We start from the raw sequence: 22,745 nt of genomic DNA, 5'->3' as shown, positions 1-22,745 counted from the left end.
GGTAGAGCACTAGCTATGAACAAAAAAAGCTAACAGACAGTACCTAGTCCCTGACTTCAAGCTCCAGTGCCAACATATGTGTGCATACATACATGCACACATGCATGCACACACACACATACAAAGAAAACCAAACAAAAACCAAAAATAGAAATTAAAATACAAAAAAGTTTTTTTAAGTAATCTAGTTAGCAGGTGTGAGTCTAGGTAAAGAGGAAGAATTAAGCATGGAGAAAGAAGGGGAAGTGTTCCACTTGTAGATATACAGAGAAGGTATAAACGGGAAGAATTTCAAGAATAATCATTTCAGATAAAATGAAGGGAGAAAAGCAAAATACAAGACTAAATGAGAGGTGGTAATAGGTACAGGTAGTAAAGTGGCCTTTATCTGATTTATAGAAAAAAAAAGCATACAGTTTAACAATACTCAGTTGAACCAAAAGAGGAACAAAGACAGACTTACATACAACAAATATGAATTCTTGATTGTTCTTGAATATCATATGTATATTTACGTATAGACTTTTCTGCAGATTCTAAGAGGCCGAGTATGAGGGCTTTGCATCCCTCAGAAGACCTTTCATGAAGGAAAGGCCTTTAGAGTTCAAGCTGATGGCTGATGCCTCTATTATTTGGCACAGCAGGTAATCCAAAGATTGCTTACCTGCTTGGCATGGCACAGCTACCTCCATCCAGTGGTAGGCTGTGATGAGTTTTTTCTTTTGTTTTTTGAGATGCAATAGTTTGGGGGTAGATTCCATGCATGCACTGGGTTTTTGGAGGTCCAGAGCTCTTTCCACATTAGTTCGTACAGCCACTGCCTGGATGCCCCTGTTCTCTGATGTGGTGGGAATTCCCAATCCTCCATCTCCACACACTGTTGCCACGATTCTGCACCCTCTGACCTCCTCCTGCAGTCTGGCTTCCTACAGCTTAAAATGTGTTGCTGCTTCCTGCCTGTCATTTTCCCCTCCTTTCACGCACCTCTTGTACCTGATTTTTACCCAAGTTCTATGGCCAAGGTGTCTGTTGGGTTCAGCTGTGATTACTTCTTGACCCTGGGCTCCCAGAGAAACTTTCTCAAGAGGGTGACTCTGTTGCTCTATGGAATAGGGGGACACAGAATATCTTTTATTTCCCAAAGTGCAGTCTCTCACAGCAGATTAGTCCCTGCCTCCCAAGTCCCTTCACTGGTGGTAAGGCTGGCAGTTTCCCACAGCTGTGTTTGACAAGCTCTTGGTGAGACTGATTTTACCTGTTGTGGTCTTCAGTTCCTCTGTCCCCAGCCAGGGAAGCCAGGTGCTAACTGCAAACTCCTTCCCATTTCCCCCCCTGCTTTTCTTGTGCCATGATTGCTTTCTGTGTAATTTCCTGGGTCCTGGAGAACTCTTTGTAGGTTCTCCTTTCTTCTCCTCTTTCCCTGAATCTGGTCACGTCTGTGTAGCCAGCTTCTTCTCATTCACAGAGTGAAAATGGTAGATGCTTTCAAGTAGCCATCTTGCTTGGCCTCTCACTTTGTGTTTTGTAGACACCAGGATACTACATGGGCATATGGCTTCTCGTGGATTTTACTTCTGCAGTTATCATTACCGCCATATTTTGTTTCCACTGGTAAGTCGATATAATTTTAAAGGAATGTTCCCAAATAAATAGGTTCCTACAGAGTTCTGAGGGGGGAAAATGCATTTTTCCTGTAATTCCATGTGGCAAGACTGGCTTAAGGGAAAACTCTTTGTTTCTTCTTATGCTGCCTGCATTGCCTCACAGCCCTTCCCAAGCCCTTCCCAAGAGAGGTCAACGCTTTCAGGACAAGGACTCTCACTAAAGCACAATCAAGTGTGTTACTTTCAATTCAAGATGGAGCCAATAGAAGAAGACAAGGTTGACGAGTTTCCAAAATAGACACCTCCCCTCCCCTGCCTACCATGAATGGACAGAGCAGGGTTTTGTGCAAAGAAGCAGATTCAAAAACCAGGAAGACTGTTTTTTTTTGTTGTTGTTTTGTTTTGTTTTTTTGCTGGTCTTGGGGCTTGAACTCAGGGCCTGAGTGCTGTCCCTGAGCTTTTTCACTCTAGCTCTACTTCAGGGTTTCTGGTTGGTTAATTGGAGATGAGTCTCACAGACTTTCCTGCCCATGCTAACGATCCTCAGATCTCAACCTCCTGAGTAGTGAGCCACCAGCACCCGGCCACCCCTAGACTTTTATTAGTTGAAATGGGGTCTTGCTAAGTCTTTGCCCAGGCTGGCCTTCAACATCACTTCTCCCAATCTCAACCTTCTGAGTAGTTACAATTACAGGATGTGCCACCACACCCGACTTCATATTCTTTTTATCTGTCCAAGAAAATGTTTGAGAATCCTTGCAGAGCAAATGCTACAGGATTGTTTAGATTTAAGGTGGAAGAGGGATGGAACATCCTAGAAAAAAGCCATGTTAGAACACCATGCTTCCTTAGACCCCATCATTTCTTGATTTACAACTGATCCTCTAAAGGGGATCAAGGCCAAACTCAGCTTCAAGTGAGAATCTGACTGAATAATGTTTTGCTTCTGTCCTCTGCCTGGGATTACTACCTTTTTGCAAAGAGGCTCATGAGTTTATGGATGGTCTGCTTCCTTTCAGGTGGAGAGAAGCTGAAAAGGAAAAAATGCGGGAAGTCTGCAATGCCTCAGGTAAAGTCCAAGGCCTTGCTTGCTCCTCCCTCTCGTCCCCCTACCCATTGCTTCCCAGAGCCCTGGTCTGTTTTTCTCCTGAAGGTGTACGGGGAAGACAGGGGACATGGGAGCCAGGGAGAAGTCAGGAAGTCTAGTCAGTCCACTCTTTATCTATAGGCTTCCAGCTAAGAAGTCAATCAAGTGCTGGTAGAAAATACTGAAATAGAAGTTAGGTGATTGCTGATACGTACTATATAGCTCAGCATGTGGCCTGATACTGTGAAGAGTATGGACTTTTCCTGGTCAGTGGGGCTGCTCTATTTAACACTTAAGTGCTTTCTCTCAGAAAACAATGCTATTGGAGAAATGCCTTCTTTCTTGATTTTATTGTGTGAACATCAAATATACTTAGCACAAACCTAGATGATATATAGTCTGTGAATGTGTGGTATATATGTACACCATATAGAATAGGAGAGAGAAGAGAGAATGAGAGAGAGAGCTTCTTAGGTCATAATGAACAGAAAACATGATAGCAAACTAACCACAAGAAAACAATGCAATCAGACTTAGCCCAAGATGTATAGACTGTTGCTTGCATGACACAGCATTGTTTTATAATAAAGTTTTATAATTAGGAATACATTGTAAAATAATGATAAAAAGTATATACATTGTAAAATAATGATAAAAAGTATATAGCATAATCAATATATAAGCCAATAACATTGATGTGTAATTATCAGCATTATGTCCTGTTCATGGTTGTACTACCAGCCATACAGTAGAGGTTTTTTGTTTGTTTTTTATACTAGATCACTCCAGATCTGGAATGTGTTGTGACATCATGGTAGCTACAATGTCACTGATAGGAATTTTTCAGCTCTATTATGATCCTATGGGTGATAGACTCAAACACTGTTTTGTGGCATGTGACTGTTTCCTAAACAATGTGGCATAACTATTACTTAGCTTGTATATAGTATTTGATATTATAAGTAATTACTTAGCTTGTATATAATATTTGATATTATAAGTAATCTAGAGATGATTTAAAGTATAAAAGAGGATATGTGTAGGTTATATTTTATTTAAGCAGTACTGGGATTTGAACTCATGCTTGCGAGGCAAGTGTTCTACCAGTGACTACATCCCTAGCTATGTCTTTGAGCCTCTGAGTCCTAGAACCAGTCCCCTGCTAATAACATGGAATGATTAAATGGACCAGTTTATATCCTAGATGACCTTTAACATCAGACTTCAGATTTTGTCAAAACCATGAGATCATTGGGAAGATTTTAAGCACAGATATTTGTTTACTTCTTTGTATATTATTCACACATCACACATTGAGTACCTACTTTTTGCCAGACACTCCAAAAGGTTGCAGAGAATTGAAATCTGTCTGTGGAGAGTGAGTCCCAGGAGAGAGGAGGGCTTGGCCAACAAAGACCAGTGAGGAAAGCAGGCAGTAGTGGTAGTTGGTCACTGAGCTGGCACCCACGTCCAGGACAGAGTAGCTCTACCGTGTGCCAACAGGGCTGTAAATGGTCCATAGGGTTCAGCTATGTTTGATATGTGTTAGAAGATGGAGAAAGAAAACTGCTGAGGGCTTGGAATTCTAGGATAGAGTCTAGTCTCTATCTATAGGCAATAAAGAGGTGAAAATTTTCAAACAAGGGAAATGGCAAGGGCTGGAAATGTTTATTCAGCAAAACATCTCAAGGGCTGAGGAAATGCAATAGGCCCAGCAAGGGGAGGAGAAACTAGAGCTTCTCAGAGGACTGTGGTATTATGGCTTAGAGAATTATGGAGATGGTCATAGAGAATTACTAGTTAGGGAAGCTAGTACAGTCCCAAAAGGAAAACCAGTTAAGCAGAAGTCTGTGGAAGTCTGTGGAGTATGGGTTATCATTTCTTTCATAGTTCCTAGAGCTTTTTTACTAAAATTACTGCACAAAAGTATTAGGTGATTCCAATTCTTGTAGACAGTGAAAATTCCAAGATTCCATGAACCAGCTCTTGATACGCATTTAAGGCTGCAGGAATGGATCCACAGGACCATGAAAATTTTTTTTCTTTTTAAATTTGTTGCGAAGTTGAAGTTTTTAAGTCATATTCCTTTAAGTAGCAAAGAAATCTCAACTCTTGGTTTGATAGATTTTAAGGTCATCCCATTTATTGTCTTTGTTCAAGTATTTCAGCTACTTAATGATTGTTCTTATACTGGTAAGTATAAATGAGTGCCAGAGATTGGACGGGAGTGAACCACAGAAATTTATGTTCTTGTCATTTTGGCATCTGGAAGTCTAAAATCAAGGCACTGGCAAATTTGGTTCCTGGTGAGAACTTTCTAATCTCTATCTAGACAACTGCCTTCCCACTACAACCTTATAACCTTTCTTCAGAGTTTACATAGCAAGAGAGTTCTGATTGCTTCAGTTTCTAGTAGGATACCAGACCTACCAGATTAAGGACTGGTCCATTGACGTTGTTTAACCTTAACAGTCCCATTTCCCAAACATAATCAGACTGAGTGTGTAGGGCTTCAATATATGAATATGGAGGTGGAGAAGAGAATTCTGTCTGTAACAGTAACCCAAATATGAAATAATTAGAGCATGGAAATGATGAGAGCAATATGGAAAAGAGGGTACTTTAACCCCCAGTGGAAAAAAGTCCAGGGTGGTGTACATGCTAGGTAAATGCTCTACAACTGGGCTATATCCCACATGTCTAGGAAAGACATTTTGAAAGACTACTTTAAGAAGTGTAATGGAAGTAGCAATAATGCCTTAGAAATAATACTAAGTTAATTTGCCTTTACTGTGTTGAAATGGTGACAAGAAAGGTAAGTAGAAAATTCAAAGTGTTCTCTATTTTTAATAGTTCGCACTTTTATGTTATAAAATATACTTTTTCCTGATGTAAGCAGAAGGAAATATATTGAAAAGCTATTTGAGTACCTCTGATAGACACAGAGAGGGTACAAGACCAAAGTTAGGCTCAGAGAAAGCATTGGGAAGACTGGACACAGGCAGCCTCATCTTACACCACGTCTACCAGCTAAGTGGGTATGTTTTGCTATACTTGCTGTCCGGGCACCCACTGCCTTCTGAAGTTCTGTGTAGTTGCCTATGAAAAGGTCTTCAGATTTCATTTCTCTAGCTGCTATTTAAGATTGTTCTTTTTATTAGACTTTTGGTTAAAATTTTTTTCTTTTGGTATATGCTTCATTTTGAATAAATACTATTTCTGTCTTGTTTTTAATTTCTGTGCAAAAAATTGTTCCAAACCTTACACCAACATAAATTTAGTATCAGTCATAGTTATCTTTTGCTTAGAATTTACTAGGCTGTCAAAAAATAAAACACCTCTTTGGCTAATTCAGTTCCTAGGTAAAGAAGCTCTATTATGAAATTTTTAAAAATCAGAAAAAAAATTGAAGCAGATTTAAGGAAATGGAAAAAAACCTTCCATGGAAAGTTTAACATTGTGAAAATGGCAATATTGCCCAAAGAAATTTACAAATTCAATGCAATACCAATCAAAATCCCAACAATATTCTTCATTCCAAAAATTCATATGGAATAATAAGACCCCAAAGAGAAAAAAAAATCCTTAGCAGGAAGAACAGTGTTGGAGGAATATCAATACCAAGATCCAAACCCTATTACAAAGCCATAGTAATAAAAACAGCTTGGTAGTGACACAAGAATAGGCCTGAGGACCAACGGAACAGAACAGAAGACCTAGAAATGAACCCACAGACCTACAGCTGGGCAGAATTGACTATGCACATGCAGAAAACTGAAGCTAGAGCCTTACCTATCACCCTGTACCAGGATCACTTCTAAATGGATCAAAGACTTCAATGTAAGGCCAGATACCATGAAACTATTACAGGAAGGATTATGGGAAAAACTAGGGCTCCTAGGCATGGGTTGAAACTTCCTAAATAAAGATCCAGAATCAGAACAAATCAAAGACTAGATAAATGGGATCACATGGCAAAGGACATAGCTAGCTAAAAAGTCCACAGAATGGGGGAGGATTTTTACAAGCTATGTATCAGACAAGGGCCTCATATCTAAAATACATTGAGTTCAAACAACACCTCCCCCAAATAAACCCTCAAAGAAACAACTCAATAATGGGCTAAAGACTTAGAGACTTCTCAAAAGAAGTAAGAATGGCCAATAGACACATGAAGAGAGATGTTCAACATCTCTGGCCATAAAATACAAATCAAAACAGCATTGAGATTTCACTTCACCCCAGTTAGAATGGCCATGATCAAGAAAACTAAGTAACAGATGCTGGCAGGAAGGTGACCAAAAGAGGGAGCACTACTACATTGTTGGTGGAAATGTAAACTTGTTCAATCAGTCTGGAAAATAGTATGAAGGTTGCTCAAAAGACTAAACATAGAGCTCCCCTTTGACCCAGCAATTCCACTTTTGGTCATGTATCCAATAGACCACAAACAAGATCATACTAAAGCTATCAGCACAAAAATTTAACATTAGCAAAATGGTATATATAGCTAGTATCATCTAAGGACATTTGTTATAGATATGTCCTTTGATAATTTAGTGTCTTCAGTGTAGCTAATTGATGAACCTCACTAGGAGGTTTCTGTCTTTTTTGTCTCTGTCCTTAACAGGCTATTCCTATGAAGAGAAAAGGTATTGCTAAATTGCTTCCTAGCTTCAGTTATTTAAATTCATGGTACATTATAATGATGTTACATAAAGTTTTCGGAGCACAGTAAGGGGGAAAGATGTCTACCAAACATTTCAAGATTTCAGATTCCCACTGCCTTGTTAACAATTAGGAATTTAGAACAGTGTCCATTTGTCATCTTGCAGTGCCCGTAGGTCAGAAGTCTGTGCACAGCTCAGCTGAATCTCAAAAGGCTGCCATCAGAGTCAGTCAACTAACGTCACAGTTTTGCTTAAATGTGGTTGTTGGCAGAATCCACTTACAGCCATAAGACTGATCGCAGCTTGGCTTCACTACCAGAAGCCTCTTTGTCCAAGAATTTTGTTAACGCTGGATGAAAGATATGAATATAATAAATACCCCCAGAAACTCAAGGAACTCTTAGTAGGAACCCAAACTTAGTAGCTAAAGGCACTAATGGGAAAAGATGTAAGGAAATGAGGGATAAAAAACCCTATAAGGCATGTAAAAAAAACAACAAAATTACAGATGTTTTTCCCTGTTAGTATTTAAATAGTATCCTTATTTGTATTCAAATCAGAAAGTGTCCTAAAGATAGAGATTGGCACCAGGTATGGTGGTGCATGCCTAACAGGAAGATCAAGGCCAACCAAAATTACAGAGAAGGGAGGACAAGATTTGCAGAATGGATTTTAAAACAATCAGAAAATACACTATTTTTGTAAGATACTCAGATTGATAACCCTTTTAAATCCTCACAAAGAAAGATGTATGATGGGTTACTTGAAACTACAAAACTTCACTGAAAGATGACTCATATATATATAATATACACACATATATATATACACATGTATATATATATATATATATGTTCATAAATCAGAAAACCTAATATCTTAAAAGATATTGCCATGGAAATGACCTACAAATTCAGTTCAAGTCTAATAAAAATCCTCTTTCACTCATGAAAATGACAAAGAAAATACATCTCACTCTGGATAGGAATTTCCTCTGGATAGAAATATCCTCAGGGGAAAAAAATTTCTGAGGACCACTTCTTTGGATTCTTATTTTCTTCTAGATTTTGGCCCCTTGGTTCCTCACTATATTGTAATTTTGAGATTTTTTTTTTCTTTAGAGAGATTTGTTTTTGCAAATCTAGTTCTCTCTCTCAAATAAGATTGCTCTTCTTGCTGTTTCCTCCTATTTACTTTCCTGTCAGACAAACAAAAATTTATTCAGTGCTTACTATATGACAGCCAATTCTAAACACTGTTACATGTCCTTAAAACATCCCATTGTAGCCTATGTTTGTAAACATCTGAACATTAACCAAAAGTCAATGCTTGTCTCAGGCATTCCATGGTAAGTAAGCTAGAACCTCACGCTGGATCATTAACCCTTCACAAAGTCTGACAGAGAGGCAGAAGGAACTTAGAGGTAAGAACCTGAGTGTTAAGTGAAGAGCTGACATTTGTATTTCACACACTGGCCTGAGTGAGAGCAATCTGTATTTGTGTCTTTTCTATCCCACAGAGACCGCCAGCCTGCAGGAGAAACCCACACAGCCTCCTGATCGAATTGGGGAAAGTCCTTGGATTATAAATCCCCCAAACAAGGGCTCAAAGAAACCACCATCTGTGAAGGACAATGTTAAAACAGATGCCGCAAATGCTCCAAAGCCTCCCCTGACAGAGTCCTCCAAAGATACCAATACGTACTATTCCACCTTCTCCGAGACCTCTCAAGAGCCACGTACAAAGTAGTAGCAGCCATACCTTGCCACCCTTCTTTCTTTCCAAGCCTAAGGGTATTAGGGTAAGAAGTAGTCAAGAAGGCAAAATGGAAGAGCCTTGGGGAGAATCATTCTGGTCCAGCCACTCTATAAAGAATTCATCTCAGTAAGATGGGGAAACAGTGATGTGTGATCTTGAAGTATTAAGGGGTTGTCTCATCTTAATACCTCTGCTGTATTTCCTGCTAAGTGACTGTGGTGGGCATCTAATCCTAACTACTCAGGAGGCTAAGATCTGAGGATCAAGGTTCAAAGCCAGCCCAGGAAGAAAAGTCCGTGAAATCCTCATCTCCAATAAACCACCAGAAAACTGGAAGTGGCGCTGTAGCTCAAGTGGTAGAGAACTAGCCTTGAGCTGAAGAGCTGAGGGACAGCACTCAGGCCCAGGGTTCAAGGCCCATGACCGACCCAAAACAACAACAACAAAAAAAAAACACCTCTTAAGAAGTCAGAAAGTAAACAGTTGGGTTCTTTGCCTCCCTTCCCAGGCTGAGCAAGCCTAGGGGATGGATGGATGCAGTGGTGATGTCATCCTAAGTCAAGGAATGATAGGTGTCAAGGGCAATACCTCTCTCTCACACACACACACCCTTTTTGATAGGCAGCATCCCACCACACACTGATTCCCAGGGGGAGGTGGGACATGATCCCATGTTTGCTTAGTAAAATAGCCTTTGGCCTTGAGAGAAAACTAGAGCTCTCTGGTAGCCCAGACAGCATTAGTGAGTTGACTTTCTCTGGGTGACCTTCACCCATGGACAATCCCTCTCTGGGCATTGGCCTTTCTCCTTGGCATGACGGCATAAGGCAGACTACCACAGCACCTTCCTCCTGGTCCAGATTTATCCACACTGTGGACTCGCAGGCATGTTTCCACAGACAGCCACATCATCATTCCAGAAAGCAAAGCTGCTACTCCCTCACAGCAGGCCCTCTCTCCCTCCTACACAGCTCATGGGGAGGTCAGGGAAGAGCACTCCCTTTGCAGGAGCGGGGGTCTGCTCAGGTGCACAGAGGTGGATGGCCCTCCTGAAGTAGCAGGGAAACCTCGCGAGTGGCTGGTAAACACTCACGCCCCTCTAGGCTAGACACATAAGGATTTAACCTAACTGGTGCTAAGATTCTTGGACATGTACCGTCTTATAAGCCAAGAATGTTCTAACAGGGTACAAGGGCCATTCTGGCTCTGCTGGCCTGTAACTAACAGGAGCCAGAAGCTGGTTCCAGCCCATGCCCACTCAAATTGATGTCCCACACCAATCATCTGGCCCCTTGAGATCCTTGCAAAGCATATCCAGGGCTCAAACGCTCCTACCCACAAACCTAGATCAGGCAGGCTCAGACACAGAAACTAGTCATTCAGGTGACTCTCCTACAGGTTCCTGTCCTGACCCCACACTCCCTTTCCAGCAAAAACACTACAGGGCCAAAGGATAAACATATACTTTATACCCTGAGGCAGTCAGGGAGACAAGCAGGAGCCCTGCACTCACACTGTGGTACACATAGGCAGTCTGGTTCCGTCCCTCCAGCTGAGGATGCTGAACTCAAGGAAGTAACCCAGCCCCTTGGGTTCCAGAGTATCCTGTTCAATGCACAAGAGCTTTGGTTGTTCCCAGTGGGGAGGCCTGGGTTGTCCTCTCAATGGCTCTGTCCACTTGGTGCACAGAAGGATGCAGAGGCATCCAAGGAGCACAGGCTCATACATTGGAAGGCCACATGAAGTTAGGACAAGAACTAACCCCGGTGCTAGAAGAGGATGCAGGGAAGCTCTGACCTCACTGAAAACTGCCTGGAGGTCCAGTTGATAGTCAACCCAGCTTCCATGCCAGAATGGCACAGGTCCTCCCCAGCTGCTGCCTAGAGAGCAGGCCCAGAGCCAGCAGCTCCTCCAGTGGATTCACTTGCCGCTCCTGGCACTCCGCTGTTTGCTCATGGCGGTGAGCATCTGGCTAATGTAGGAAGTCAAGAGGTCATCCATCTTGTAGCCCTGGAAGCAGGGTTGGGGAGATAAGCAAAGCATAAATGGGGCAAGGTCAGAGACTCAGACCCAGGACCAGGGCAGTCGCCACACTCAGAACTTGGCCTCCCCATCCACACAGGTAAGGACCGGATTCATCCATCCATCCAGACCGCTTGCTCCCAAACTTCATGATCCCACATTAAGCCCTCAGCATCCTGGATGCCTCCCTCTAGCCGTGACAATGAGGCAACCAGTTGAGCTACACCTTAGAGTTCAGCCTAGATGATGTTGCTAACAGTTCCAGCTGGTGAATGGGACAAAAGTCTGGTCAGCACACTCACTCCTCAGACGCTGAAACTGGAGTCTGCTCCTCAGCCTCTGATGAAGGCTCTTCCTCAGCCCTAAGTGAACCTGAACTTGGACCCTGACCGTATCCAGACACACTGAACACTCTTCCCCCCTAACCCCGCGTTGGCTCTAGAGGCCGGCAGGGACTCAGGCCAGGCTTGCCAGGAGGATCTCTCACCAGCGACGTCTCACACAGCAATTTGCTCCCTCGGACCAGGTTCCCAATGGTAATGTGGAAGTAGGTGTTGCCACTGCTCCAGTTGGAGATCTTGGTGAAGGGATGCGTAGTCAGGATGTCCTGGGGGAGTGGCAAGACAGGATGCTGACACACAGACACAGAGACAAACACACAGACACACACACACACACAGACACACACACACACACACACACACCCTCTGAGCTCCAGCCATAGACATCACCTCCTCCCAGAAGGCCAAGGCCCTCACATGAGGAAAAGAGCAAGAGGCCAGCTCTATGTGGAGCTGCCGGGGGAAGCAGGCACTAGCCCCATCCCCCCATGCCATTCATAGGACCTAAAAGTCCAGTAGCTGTTGGGTATTTGGGACCAGTATTATGCAAAAACAAGACAGTCTTGGGGGACACAATATATACAGTCTGGGTATAAAAAAACACAAAATATGCACAAAAGAATGACAGATACAGGAAACCCAAGAACATGTAGCCTTGAAGCCCAGGAGGAGAAGAATGACCATTCATACTCTTCGCCAGCCATCTGGTTGTCCCCCTTCTGGGGCCATAAACATGATTACCTCCAGCAGAGGCTGCCATCAGAGAACATGCTAGGAGGAGGACAACTTGTCACATCCAAGTTGGTGGGATTTATCAGCAGGGGGGTTGTGAGTAAATCTAGGAAGCCAGTTTCCATGGAGCAAATGAGGGGCAAAGAAAATCCATAGGAAATCACAGCCCAGCCTCTCAAAAGTCGACAGTAAAGAGCCTGAAGAATGAGGTCAGGCTGGAGGGGCTTGAGTGAGGCTGGGACTTGGGGCAGCAGTGCAGAGATACCCACCCTGCTTGCTCACCTTAGTCCTGGGATCGATGAGGCTCACTCCATACTTGTTGATGGCAATTAAGAGGATCTCGGGGAAGTTTGGCTCCGTGGTTTGCTAGAAAAGGTGGGCAACTATAAGATGGGGAAGCTAGAGCAGGACAAGCACTGGGAGGCAGGTGGACCTCCACCCTGGGTGGATGACATCCTGGCCTCCTGCCTATTTGGAGCCAGGGATGCAGAGGCACTGGTGGCCCTCCCATGACCTAAGGGTTTCAACCTCTGTCACAGTCTTCCCATACCTCTTCATGGGTCCATTCCTGCTCTTTGCTTCCCTTGGAGGCTTGGCTAGGTCCATAGTCTCCGCCCAACCATCTCCCATCTTTTGATACTATTTTGAGGGGCTGAGGGGATGTCAGGGACTATACTGGGGCTGGAACTCAGGGCCTGGGTGTTGTCCCTGAGCTTTTGTGCTCAAGACTATTGCTCTACCACTTGAGCCACAGATCTACTTCCAGTGGTTGGTTGGTAGGAGATTAAGAGTCTCACAGACTTTCCTACCTTGGCTAGCTTTGAACCTCGATCCTCAGAACTCAGCCTCCTGAGTAGTAAGGATTGCAGGCATGAGCCACTACCACAGCCTGGCTCCAAGTCCTTTAAAATCCCTCCTTGGCTGTACACTGGTGGCTCACGCCTGTAATCCTAGCTACTCAGGAGGCTGAGATCTGAGGATCGTGGTTCAAAGCCAGCCTGGACAGAAAAGTCTGTGAGACTCTTATCTCCAATAAACCATTAGAAAACTGGAAGTGGCACTGTGGCTCAAGTGGTAGAGCACTAGCCTTGAGCTGAAGAGCTGAGGGACAGCACCCAAGCCCAGAGTTCAAGCCCTATGACTGACAAAATAAATAAAATCCCTCCTTGAACCCTACACCTGCCCAGCTATTCACCTAGCCCTTTTTGCTCCTTGCACAGGTAGGCTGCTCAGGAGCCCTGCACCCTCATACCAGTGTCTCCATTCCCTTGCCATGGCTATCCTGGGGTCTGAGCGGCTGTCTGGAGTTGCCATTCCTATTCAAACCCTCCAGAGCTCAGGGTCACCTGGAGGAGGAGGCCCCACCCCCCACCTGCTTGCCAGCCTCCCTCTCAGTCATTGCCTACCTACACCCAGCCACACTTAGACCTTTGCCCATGCAGAGCTTCTGCCAAGAGCATTCTCTCAGGGATCTCCCTAGAAAGCTCAGGTGCCACTTCTTCCCTGGCTCATCTCAGTCTGAGCAGGATCTCATGGGCTCTGCCACCTTGGTTAGCACTTGCACTGTCAGCACAGGCCACCCTCCATTCCAGATTAAGCTGCTGCTCCTTCCATCCTCAGGGCTGAGCCCAGACACAGCTGTATGTGTTTCCCGACATCCCTTGCTGGGGCAGCTGTCCATGGCCATTATGGCTTCCCTCCGTCCCCAGGAAGGAGTCTCTGTGCCTGTGCTGCCCCTCTAGCCCTCCTCCTCCTCCTCCTCTGCGGGCTCCCATGACATACCTTCACCTCAAAGAAGGCTGAGCCAAAAGTGGGCCACTTGAAGATGAGCTTCAGGAAGGCCAGCTTGGCCTCCTCCTTGGACTTCCCCGCATGCTTGTTGAAGTAGGCAACAATGGACTGCAAGGAAAATGGCTCAGGTTGACAGGCCTACCCAGCTTGTCTGTACCTCCAGGGTCAGACCTACATAGGCCTGAGGCCATCAGGATCTGCCTACCTCAGCCAATCCATTTCCCACATTTCCCACTCCTCTCCCCTCCCCTTGGCAGGGGTAACTAGAACCAGCTAAATGACCACCTCAGAGCCACTGAATCCTTGGCAGAACGAGAGACTAAGTGGAAGCAGAATGTGGTGGGGAGGCCTTATCACATACAGGAGCCAGGACGGGCATGTGTTGAGCTGTGGCCTTGACCCCACTCACCGGGTCCTGGTCCCCACTCTCCACCACCCCCATGCGTACCCGCTTCCAGTCGTCAGGTGAGATCTGCCGGATGAGGTCCTGGGGCACCAGCTCCCTTAGCAGCTTGGGGATGCTGGGGAAGTAGGACTTGTCCTCCTCAAACTTCACCCTGTAGATCAGCGCCCCCAGCTGGAGCACCTCCTCCCGCGTGCACTTGTGGTAGCCCCGGAGATACTTGGGCAACTCCTGCCAGTAAGAGCAGGTCAAGGGTGTGGAGGGAGAGACCTGAGGCTCCTGCCCTGCTCCCACCCTTGGGCCCACCACTGCTCCAGTCCCAGCTGACCACTCCCCTGCTTCCCCAGAGGACGGAAAAACAGCAAGAGTGCCCATACAGATTCACACTTTACAGATGGAAAGTTCAGGCAAGCTGGCTGCACTCTGCACATTACCGGGAAAGTGAGCAGCCCCCTTTCAAAGATGAAGAGACTCGGTGATCAGTTAGTGGGCCTGAGAGAGTTCCACACCCCTCCTCTCCTAGATGCCTCCCCCCTACCCCAGAAGAGCCTCCTCCCATTTTGTAACCAGTTTCAGCAGCACCAGCCTCATACTCCCTTGAGCTTCCAGACCCAAGTGCAGAGCATCTGAAAAGGTGGGTGGACCAGGCAGAGATAAAGCCTCTGAAGAGCCAATGGAGCCCATAGGATCCTTGGCCATCTATTGGAGGGGTAGGGAAACTGAGGCTGGCCTGAGAAGACATTGCTGATCAGAGACCTTAGTTAATCACTCTCCATCCATTCTCCCCCTATTTTCTCATGTCTATCCATGTACCCACATTTGACACCCATGTCCACCCATAAACTCATTTGGCATTCATCCTAGCCATCTGCTCACTAAGTCACCAGTTCACCTACTCATATCCATTAGTTCAACAAATACTTGTTGAGCATCTGCATATTACAAGCCTTTTAAACAATCACACGCATCCTCAAGGCAAAACCAGACATCAATAATCACACCAAACTACTGCACAATGGCACTTGTGGGAGGAGCCATTTGCAGTGGCATGCTCCAGTCTGGCAGACAAGAGTTCCCTCTAAAATCGGATGTCTGAGCTGGGCACCAGTGGCTCACGCTTATAATCCTAGTTACTCAGGAGGCTGAGATCTGAGGATCTTGGTTCAAAGTCAGCCTGGGCAGGAAAGTCTGTGAGACACTTATCTCCAATTAACAACCAGAAAACCAGAAGTAATGTTGTGGCTCAAGTGGTAGAGTGCTCATCTTGAGCTGAAGAGCTCAGGGACAGCACCCAGGCCCACAGTTCAAGCCTCACGACTGACCTAAAAACAACAACAAAAAGATGAGATATCTGAAAGCCAGCAAGTAAGGGAGGGATTAAGGGAGAGCATTCTAGATAAGACCACTGATGGAAGACTTCAGACTCTGAAAACTATAGTGACAGTGACCTGAACCAAGGGTATCAGGTACAAGAGGATAGGAGGATCAGCTAGCCTGAGCAGACACAAACCTCAAAACATTTTTATCCCCAATTAACCAACAAACAGCCAGAAGTAGAGGTGTGGCTTGAGTGGTAGAACACCAGTACTGAGTGGAGAAAAAAAAAAACTAAGCAGGAGAGTTAGGCCCTGAGTTCAAGCTCTATACTGGCACACACAAAAACGTGGCCAGAGAGAGAGGGAGGCCACAATCTATGTTTAGAGTTAGGCCTCAAAAACCATGGAAAGCCACTGAATGGGTCTAGAAAGCAGGGGACTGCTCCAGACAGAGTAAACACCGGAAGCTCAAAGGAACAATGATCAAGCCTCTGTGGGCAGCGGGCTTGCCTTTCACAGACAAAGCACAGCAGGGCCAGTAGCACATAGAGGCACTGGGCAGCTCACCTGGTAATAGTGGAAGATGGAGTCTGCCATGGGGTCCTTGCCTGGCACTGTGGTGGTCCACAGCTTCTTCATGAAGAACACCTGGTAGGTGAGCGAGGGCACAATTCCTATGGCACAGGGCAGCGGGTCAGGCAGAGTGCCAGCACAGATACCCATGGCCCTCCCAACCCAGCTTTAGCACCAGCCAAACCCTTGCCTGGCCCTACCCAGCAGGCCTTTTGGTGGCCTTATCTGCCCTCCCTGGGCCTCAAGGGATCCCATACCCAGGTCATTACCATCCTTGATGGGCCGTGCTTTCTTGATCCAGTCTGTGAGGTGCCGCACAAAGTCAAAGAAGAAGTCATTCTCAGGGACACTGATGACCTATGGACACAGTGATCATAGTCCATTCATTGTGTGTGTGTATATGTATATATATATTATATTAAATAATATAATTATATATAATATAATTAATATATATATTATATATGATATTATATATATATATATTAGATATTCAAGGGAGGAATTCACTGACAATTTTGCACATGTTTACAATGTATTCTGATCAGTCTCCCCCATCACTCTTCCTTTGCCCCAATCCCTCCTTCCTAAACCAATTTCAACAGGTCCTACTGTTCTGTTCTCATACATTCTGACACTGCCCATCCCCTCACTCTCACTAGCCCAATCCTGGGTCCCACCACCACAGAGCTTGTCTCCTCTCCTCCTCCCCAACCTCTATTGATCAACAGTTTTGAGTTTTGTTTTGTTTTTTTTTTTTGCCAGTCATGGGGCCTGAACTCTGGGCCTGGGCGCTGTCCCTCAGCTCTTCAGCTCAAGGCTAGCACTCTACCACTTGAGCCACAGCACCACTTCCAGCTTTTTCTGCTTCTATGATGCTGAGGAATCGAACCCAGGGCCTCATGCATGCAAGGCAACCACTCTACCATTGAGCCACCTTCCCAGCCCCAGTTTTGAGATTTTTTAATACTGTTTTCACCTTGTCTTTTTCCCCCTCTCTCCTCTTTCTGCTATTCATTCCACTTAATCCAAGCAAAACTGAACTGATTTTCCCACCCAAAGTCTTACTGGCTGCCCCTTTTTTAGAAAAACCACGCATGGCCTGAAGGGGTTTCTGCATATCATCCCTACCCAGCCCTGACTGTGCCCACTAAACATCTCCAGAACACAGGCCTCTTCCTGCCAGTGTGACTGTCATTCTACTCAGTGCCCAGAACACCGAAGCTGCCCCAAACCCAAGGGAACATGGCCAAGAACAATACCAATCCCTGCTTCTGACACTCCTTATGTCCAGTTCCCCCCCACAGGCTCTGCACTCCCCTGGAATCACCTTGAGGTACCTAGTGTCTGGCACAGGGACTGCCATGAAGGGAGGACACAGAGCCAGCCGTGACGAGGGAAGAGGAAGGAAAGGAAGGGGTGGGAAGGGCCCAGCTCTGCCCAGATGGCCAGATCTCTGTCCTTGGGAGAAGCTTTATAGCTATATCTGTAAGACCTCCAGGGACAGAGGATAAAGAGGCAAAGTCTTGCTGTGTGATGGCAAGTCGTTTTGTCTTGTTATGTTCTGTTTTGTGCTAGAACTGGGGCTTGAACTCAGGGTCTTGAGCTCTTATTTGGCTTTTTGTCTCAAGGCTGGCACTTAACGACTTGGGCCACACTTCCACTTACAGCCTTTTTGCTAGTTAACGGGAGGTAAGAGCCTTTTGTATTTGTGCCTAGGGTGGCTTCAAATTATGATCTTCAGATCTCCACCTCCTGAGTAGCTAAATTATAGCATGAGCCATGAGTGCCCAGCATCAGATGAGTTATTTAACCTCTCTTAGCCCTGGTTTTGTAATCTAGTACATGGAGATAACCACAAAGCCTTCAAGGGTCATTTCAAGGGCTAATTGGCAGGGTTACTCATCAAAGCAAATCTACAATGTACATTTGAGAGACCAGTGTTGCAGAACATATGTCTGGACACATAGTCCTAAGAGGGCTGGACAATGTGCCCTTCCCAGAGGACAGGTTTTAGTATGGTGGAAAGAGAGGGTGCAGGGTTCTGGAGGGGAGCACAGTCATGTGCTTGCCCCCACCCTGGCTTGCTCCTGTGGCCCTAGCAAGTCTCCAAGACAGACACAGACATAGAGCGGATGAGTAGACAGCCAATGTTTCACCTTGTCTGCAATTTTGACAAAGAGGCTGAATCCATCGGAGGACTTGAGCAGCAGCCGGGTGGCAATGTTCTGGCAGAAGTCCTTGGCCTTGGTACTAGACTCTACCTCGAAGGCCTAGAAGTAAAAATAGGGAGTTCACTCAGTTCCTGCAGGGTTTTCCTGGGGCTTGGTCCTGCCAGGTCTCTTCCAGCTAAGACTCTCCTCCTCAGCCTCCCTGTCTCCCCCAAAACAGAGCTGGACACAGCATTAGGAGAAAGCAAAAATGAACTCTTATCTGGATATTCTCTGATCTCATCCTTCCTGACCCTCCAGGCAGGACGTGACCCCCACCTGGCTGTTAAGCAAGAGAGAAGGCAGAGACCAGGGGCCTCAGGAATGGGGTGATGGGAAGGAGAGACTTGAGGTAGAAGAAAAACCCCAAAGTGGGAGGGAAAAGCAGCCTGGATGCAGGGATGGAAAGAATTTATGAATATGATGAAGTTCTGATAGCTGGGGAGGAAAGGAAGGATATGGCGTTATCAGAGAGGAAAGATTAAAAGGATTCTAGAAGGTTCTCTGTGCTTTACGACCCAAATTCTGTGGTGGCAATATCTAGCGAGTATCTAGGGTCAGAAAAGTTTAGATGTTTCCCTCTAGATCATCTAAATGAGATGCTTTATGGAGATGGGAAGGCGTAGGGACCCCAAGGCAGCCTGACTCCCACCTTTGGGAGGAAGGACCACAACCAGTTTGGGTGAGGAGTAAGGGAAGGCTTTTGGGTTCTCCCTGCAGGCAATTGGGGAGGCCTGGAGTTGGGAGCACGCAGGCCTGGTGTCCAGAAACAGAGCGGGGACTAGGGAGGGGACACCCACAGGGCCAGCCCTGATAAATCATCTTCAGTGGAAGTGGGAATGGGGGGAACAACAACTCAGGGAAGGTGGCAGTTGAGCCAGGAATCAGGACCTCCCCCACAACCTGGAAATCATCAGGATCCCCTCAAATCAGGTGTCTGATCTTTCAACGGAGCCCTGACTCACTCAGGGACAGGAGGAAGAGATGGGAGGTGTGGGGCACCTACACGCGCATGTGCCAATCAGCGTCCTACTCTGTCAGGCACAAGGGATGTCAGATGCCAGACCCTCACCTCGTCTGTGTCGTCAGGAAAGTAGACCTTGTGGAAGATCTGGGTGGTTTTGTGCTGAATGGCCTCCACCTCCACCAGGTGTGGAGGGTACTTCCGGGACCCATTTCTGAAAATAGGGTGGATGAGAGGTAAAGTTCAGGGGACCAGGGAAACTTTGGGACAAGCCCCAGTCTGAGCCTCACAGCCTACAATGAGACAGCCACATGGCCTCTTGATGTCCTGACTTCCTAGTCAGAATGGTCACTGCCCAGCACCCAGGGCAGTGGAGTGAACCAGGTATGAAAAGGGAACACAGGGGCTCTGCAATCAGCCAGGCTGTCCAGTTGTGCTGGCCTCCCAGGTGAGGGGAGGGAATGGATGAACACCTGGGAACAGCTGTGCCCCCGATGGGCTGTGGGTCCTGCTGTTCTGTAGCTAGCAGCCAAGGATCTCACAGTTGGTCTCCGTGGCTGTATAGCCATACCATCACCCCCCAGGGCTTGTCCCACAGTGGGCTGTGGCCAGCAACCCCTCTGTGTGCCTGGCCCCCTAACCCTGTGGACAGAGTCCCATACCTTAGGACTTTCTGGAGCCGCTGCAGGCAGTCGATGGCCAGCGGAGAGTGCTTTCTGGATTGCAGGAAGCGTTGTACATGGGGCAGGAGGATGTTGCTGGGTGGGAAGAGGCCTGTGCACAGCCAGAGCAGCTCCCAGCCCCGCTCCTCACTGTACCTGCAGGAAGCAGCCCGGGGGAGTCAGGGGATCTATGGACTCCAGGGGGTCACACTCCCTGTCTGAGAGGCACTAGCTAGTCACACTAGTGCTACTTACAGTGTGGTCACTGCCCACCCCAGGGCACACAATCACCAGTCCACACAGAGCCAAGGCACCCAGGCCAGAATGAAAACCCATGATTACTGAACAATCATGCAACTCTGAGATTTCGTTTTCATTGCGAGACTCCACATGAAGAAGGCATTGTGTGGTTTATATACTGCTGTGCTGTAAGCTACACTGAGTTAGGCCAACCTCTGGACTTCCTGTGGCTTCCCCACTGGCATTGGGTGGGGGGGGCATGGAGCACTTCTAGGAGGAGGAGACATTTGGAGGCTTTGAACGATGAGGCACATTCTGATATGCAAAGGAAGGGATGGAAGGGCATGCCACATATAAAAGTTTGGCTGTGTGAAAAGATCCAACATGTGGGTTCAAGATGGATTTGAGTGTGTGGAGAAGAAGATGGGGCCAGGGTGGGGGCTTTCCTCAGACTCTGGCAAGCACTGGCTTGCCTTTTCACCCCGGCCTCAGGCTAGCCCAGCAAGGAAGAGGTGACACCCTCTGGGCCCAACAACCCATACCTAGCCCATGTGCCATTTCTACCACTGAAAACCAGCTCAGCCAAGCCTAGATAGGATGGTGATCATGAGCTGAACCCTCCAGGCCCCGTGCCCTGGAGATGCCAGGGGCTGGCAGGGCTGTTTAAGGCTGTGCCACAGGTGTCAGGAGCAGCAGCTGGAAGAGCTGGGAAAGCAGACCTGGAAGGGGGCTGGAGAGCTGTAGCCTGCCTGTTGGTGCTTGGGCCCCAGGCCAAGCTAGGCCACAAAGGGCAAGGGCAGGACAGGGTGACCTCTGCCCTCTGCTCACCTGATGTGATTGTCAGTCAGCTGCTTCAGAATCTGCACATATGCCTCATCTTTGAGGGGCTCGGCCTTCAGGGCCCCCTCGAAGATCTGGTCCGTGAGCTCATTGACGGAGCGTGTCCTCTTGGATGGGTAGTCACCCATGTACTTGAGCACGGGTAGGATTGTCAAGGCAAGCCTGGCATCTCAGTGAGGACACAGGGTACACCGGCCTGGGAGGCCCATCGCCGCCACCCTCTGACCCTGGGACTTGGGCTACTCATGACAAAGTGGGCACGGCCTGCTTCCCTCCTCGGCTTTAGACACAGACCCCCACATCCCAAATCCTTAGAGCAGCCAAAGGACTCCCCAAATTACCACTCCAACTGTGGCAGCCCTGCTAGGGGCTCCTGTTCTGAGGTAATGTCCTAGTTGCTGCTACTGGTGCTATTCTGTGTGTGTGTGCATATGTGCGCATGTGCACATGCACACACACATATACACATACACACACACACATATTTACTGGGCCCTGAATGCTATCCCTTAGCTTTTGTACTCAAAGCTGGTACTCTAGCACCTGAGCCACACCTCCACTTCCAGCTTTCTGATGCTTAATAGGCTTCAAACCATGATCCGAACTCTCAGTCTCCTGAATAATGAGGCTTACAAATGTGAGCCACCAGTGCCTGGGTTCGCCCTGGCTTGCATAGCTTTCCTCAGTCATCCTACATCTGTCCGCCAGATGTGCTGAATTACTTTAGGTCTGCTTCTCTGCCTCAAGGTCTTGGTACATGCTGAGCTAGACCCTTCCCCAGTGTCTCCCCTTTGTCTGGCTCAGCCTAGATACTACATCCTCTAGGCCGCCCTCCCTGGACCTCTCCAGGTTGGACCAGGCTCCTGGCTCAGTCCCTCACAGCACTGTGGAAGGAAGGAAGGAAGGAAGGAAGGAGGGAGGGAGGGAGGGAGGGAGGGAGGGAAGGAAGGAAGGAAGGAAGGAAGGAAAGAAGGTGTCCAGGTGAGAACTGAACCCTGTGCCCCCAGACCCTGTTAGGATATCAATGAAGGCCATGCAGGCCTCCTGTGACAGCTCCTCGCTGCCCAGAATCTTCTTGAGTAGTGCCTGCTTGAGTGGCTCCCGCGTGTGGCTCCATAGCCGGTCTTTGCCTCGGGCCTTGGACACCATGACGCGGCTCAGCGTGTGCTTGGGTGGGGGTCTGCCACGGCACAGGAATCATCAACACCCACCCCCCAGCAGGTAGCCCAGGCAGTGGTGCTGTAACCCTGGGCTAGAGACCCATGACAGCGATGAGCTGTCTCTTCTTGTCCTGCCTTTTTGCATAGAAGCTTCCGATTATGTCTGCCCCATATCCCCACCCCCCAGCACTGGGCACTGAGAACTGCAGCAACCCATCTTCCTGTCCAGGTGCCCACCAGGAAATCAAGTACTGCAGACAGAGGTGGGGACCAGGCCTAGAATCTGGTTGCGCAGGGGGGAGGGGACACCCAGAGGCTCATCCTGGGGCTGCCCCTGGCCAGGCCCAACTCATAGACATCACAAATCCACCC

General features: G+C 47.1%; 2 protein-coding genes across 2 annotated transcripts in view; one reads left to right on the top strand and one right to left on the bottom strand.

Annotated features, from left to right (window-relative positions):
• Gdpd4 (glycerophosphodiester phosphodiesterase domain containing 4) overlaps nucleotides 1-9,110 on the top strand; it is an 87,295-nt gene extending 78,185 nt beyond the window's left edge. Inside the window, exons 14-17 of the mRNA XM_013013971.1 lie at nucleotides 1,529-1,611; nucleotides 2,624-2,738; nucleotides 7,322-7,343; nucleotides 8,881-9,110. Coding sequence (XP_012869425.1) covers nucleotides 1,529-1,611; nucleotides 2,624-2,738; nucleotides 7,322-7,343; nucleotides 8,881-9,110 — 450 coding nt within the window. The remainder of the gene's footprint in view (nucleotides 1-1,528; nucleotides 1,612-2,623; nucleotides 2,739-7,321; nucleotides 7,344-8,880) is intronic.
• A 1,710-nt stretch (nucleotides 9,111-10,820) lies between these two features.
• Nucleotides 10,821-22,745, bottom strand: part of Myo7a (myosin VIIA) — a 62,633-nt gene continuing 50,708 nt past the window's right edge. The window contains exons 36-47 of the mRNA XM_013014132.1: nucleotides 22,236-22,393; nucleotides 21,202-21,355; nucleotides 20,134-20,289; nucleotides 19,580-19,685; nucleotides 18,457-18,570; nucleotides 16,567-16,654; nucleotides 16,292-16,398; nucleotides 14,454-14,639; nucleotides 13,997-14,113; nucleotides 12,497-12,580; nucleotides 11,629-11,748; nucleotides 10,821-11,129 (exon numbers count right to left, since the gene is read on the bottom strand). Of these exons, the coding sequence (XP_012869586.1) occupies nucleotides 11,040-11,129; nucleotides 11,629-11,748; nucleotides 12,497-12,580; nucleotides 13,997-14,113; nucleotides 14,454-14,639; nucleotides 16,292-16,398; nucleotides 16,567-16,654; nucleotides 18,457-18,570; nucleotides 19,580-19,685; nucleotides 20,134-20,289; nucleotides 21,202-21,355; nucleotides 22,236-22,393 (1,480 nt within the window). The 3' untranslated portion in view covers nucleotides 10,821-11,039. The remainder of the gene's footprint in view (nucleotides 11,130-11,628; nucleotides 11,749-12,496; nucleotides 12,581-13,996; nucleotides 14,114-14,453; nucleotides 14,640-16,291; nucleotides 16,399-16,566; nucleotides 16,655-18,456; nucleotides 18,571-19,579; nucleotides 19,686-20,133; nucleotides 20,290-21,201; nucleotides 21,356-22,235; nucleotides 22,394-22,745) is intronic.

The sequence above is a fragment of the Dipodomys ordii genome, unplaced genomic scaffold (genome assembly GCF_000151885.1).
Source record: "Dipodomys ordii isolate 6190 unplaced genomic scaffold, Dord_2.0 Scaffold22, whole genome shotgun sequence".
NCBI lineage: Eukaryota > Metazoa > Chordata > Mammalia > Rodentia > Heteromyidae > Dipodomys > Dipodomys ordii.
Note: the sequence above shows the minus strand (reverse complement) of the source record. Positions and strands in the feature narration are given on the sequence as shown.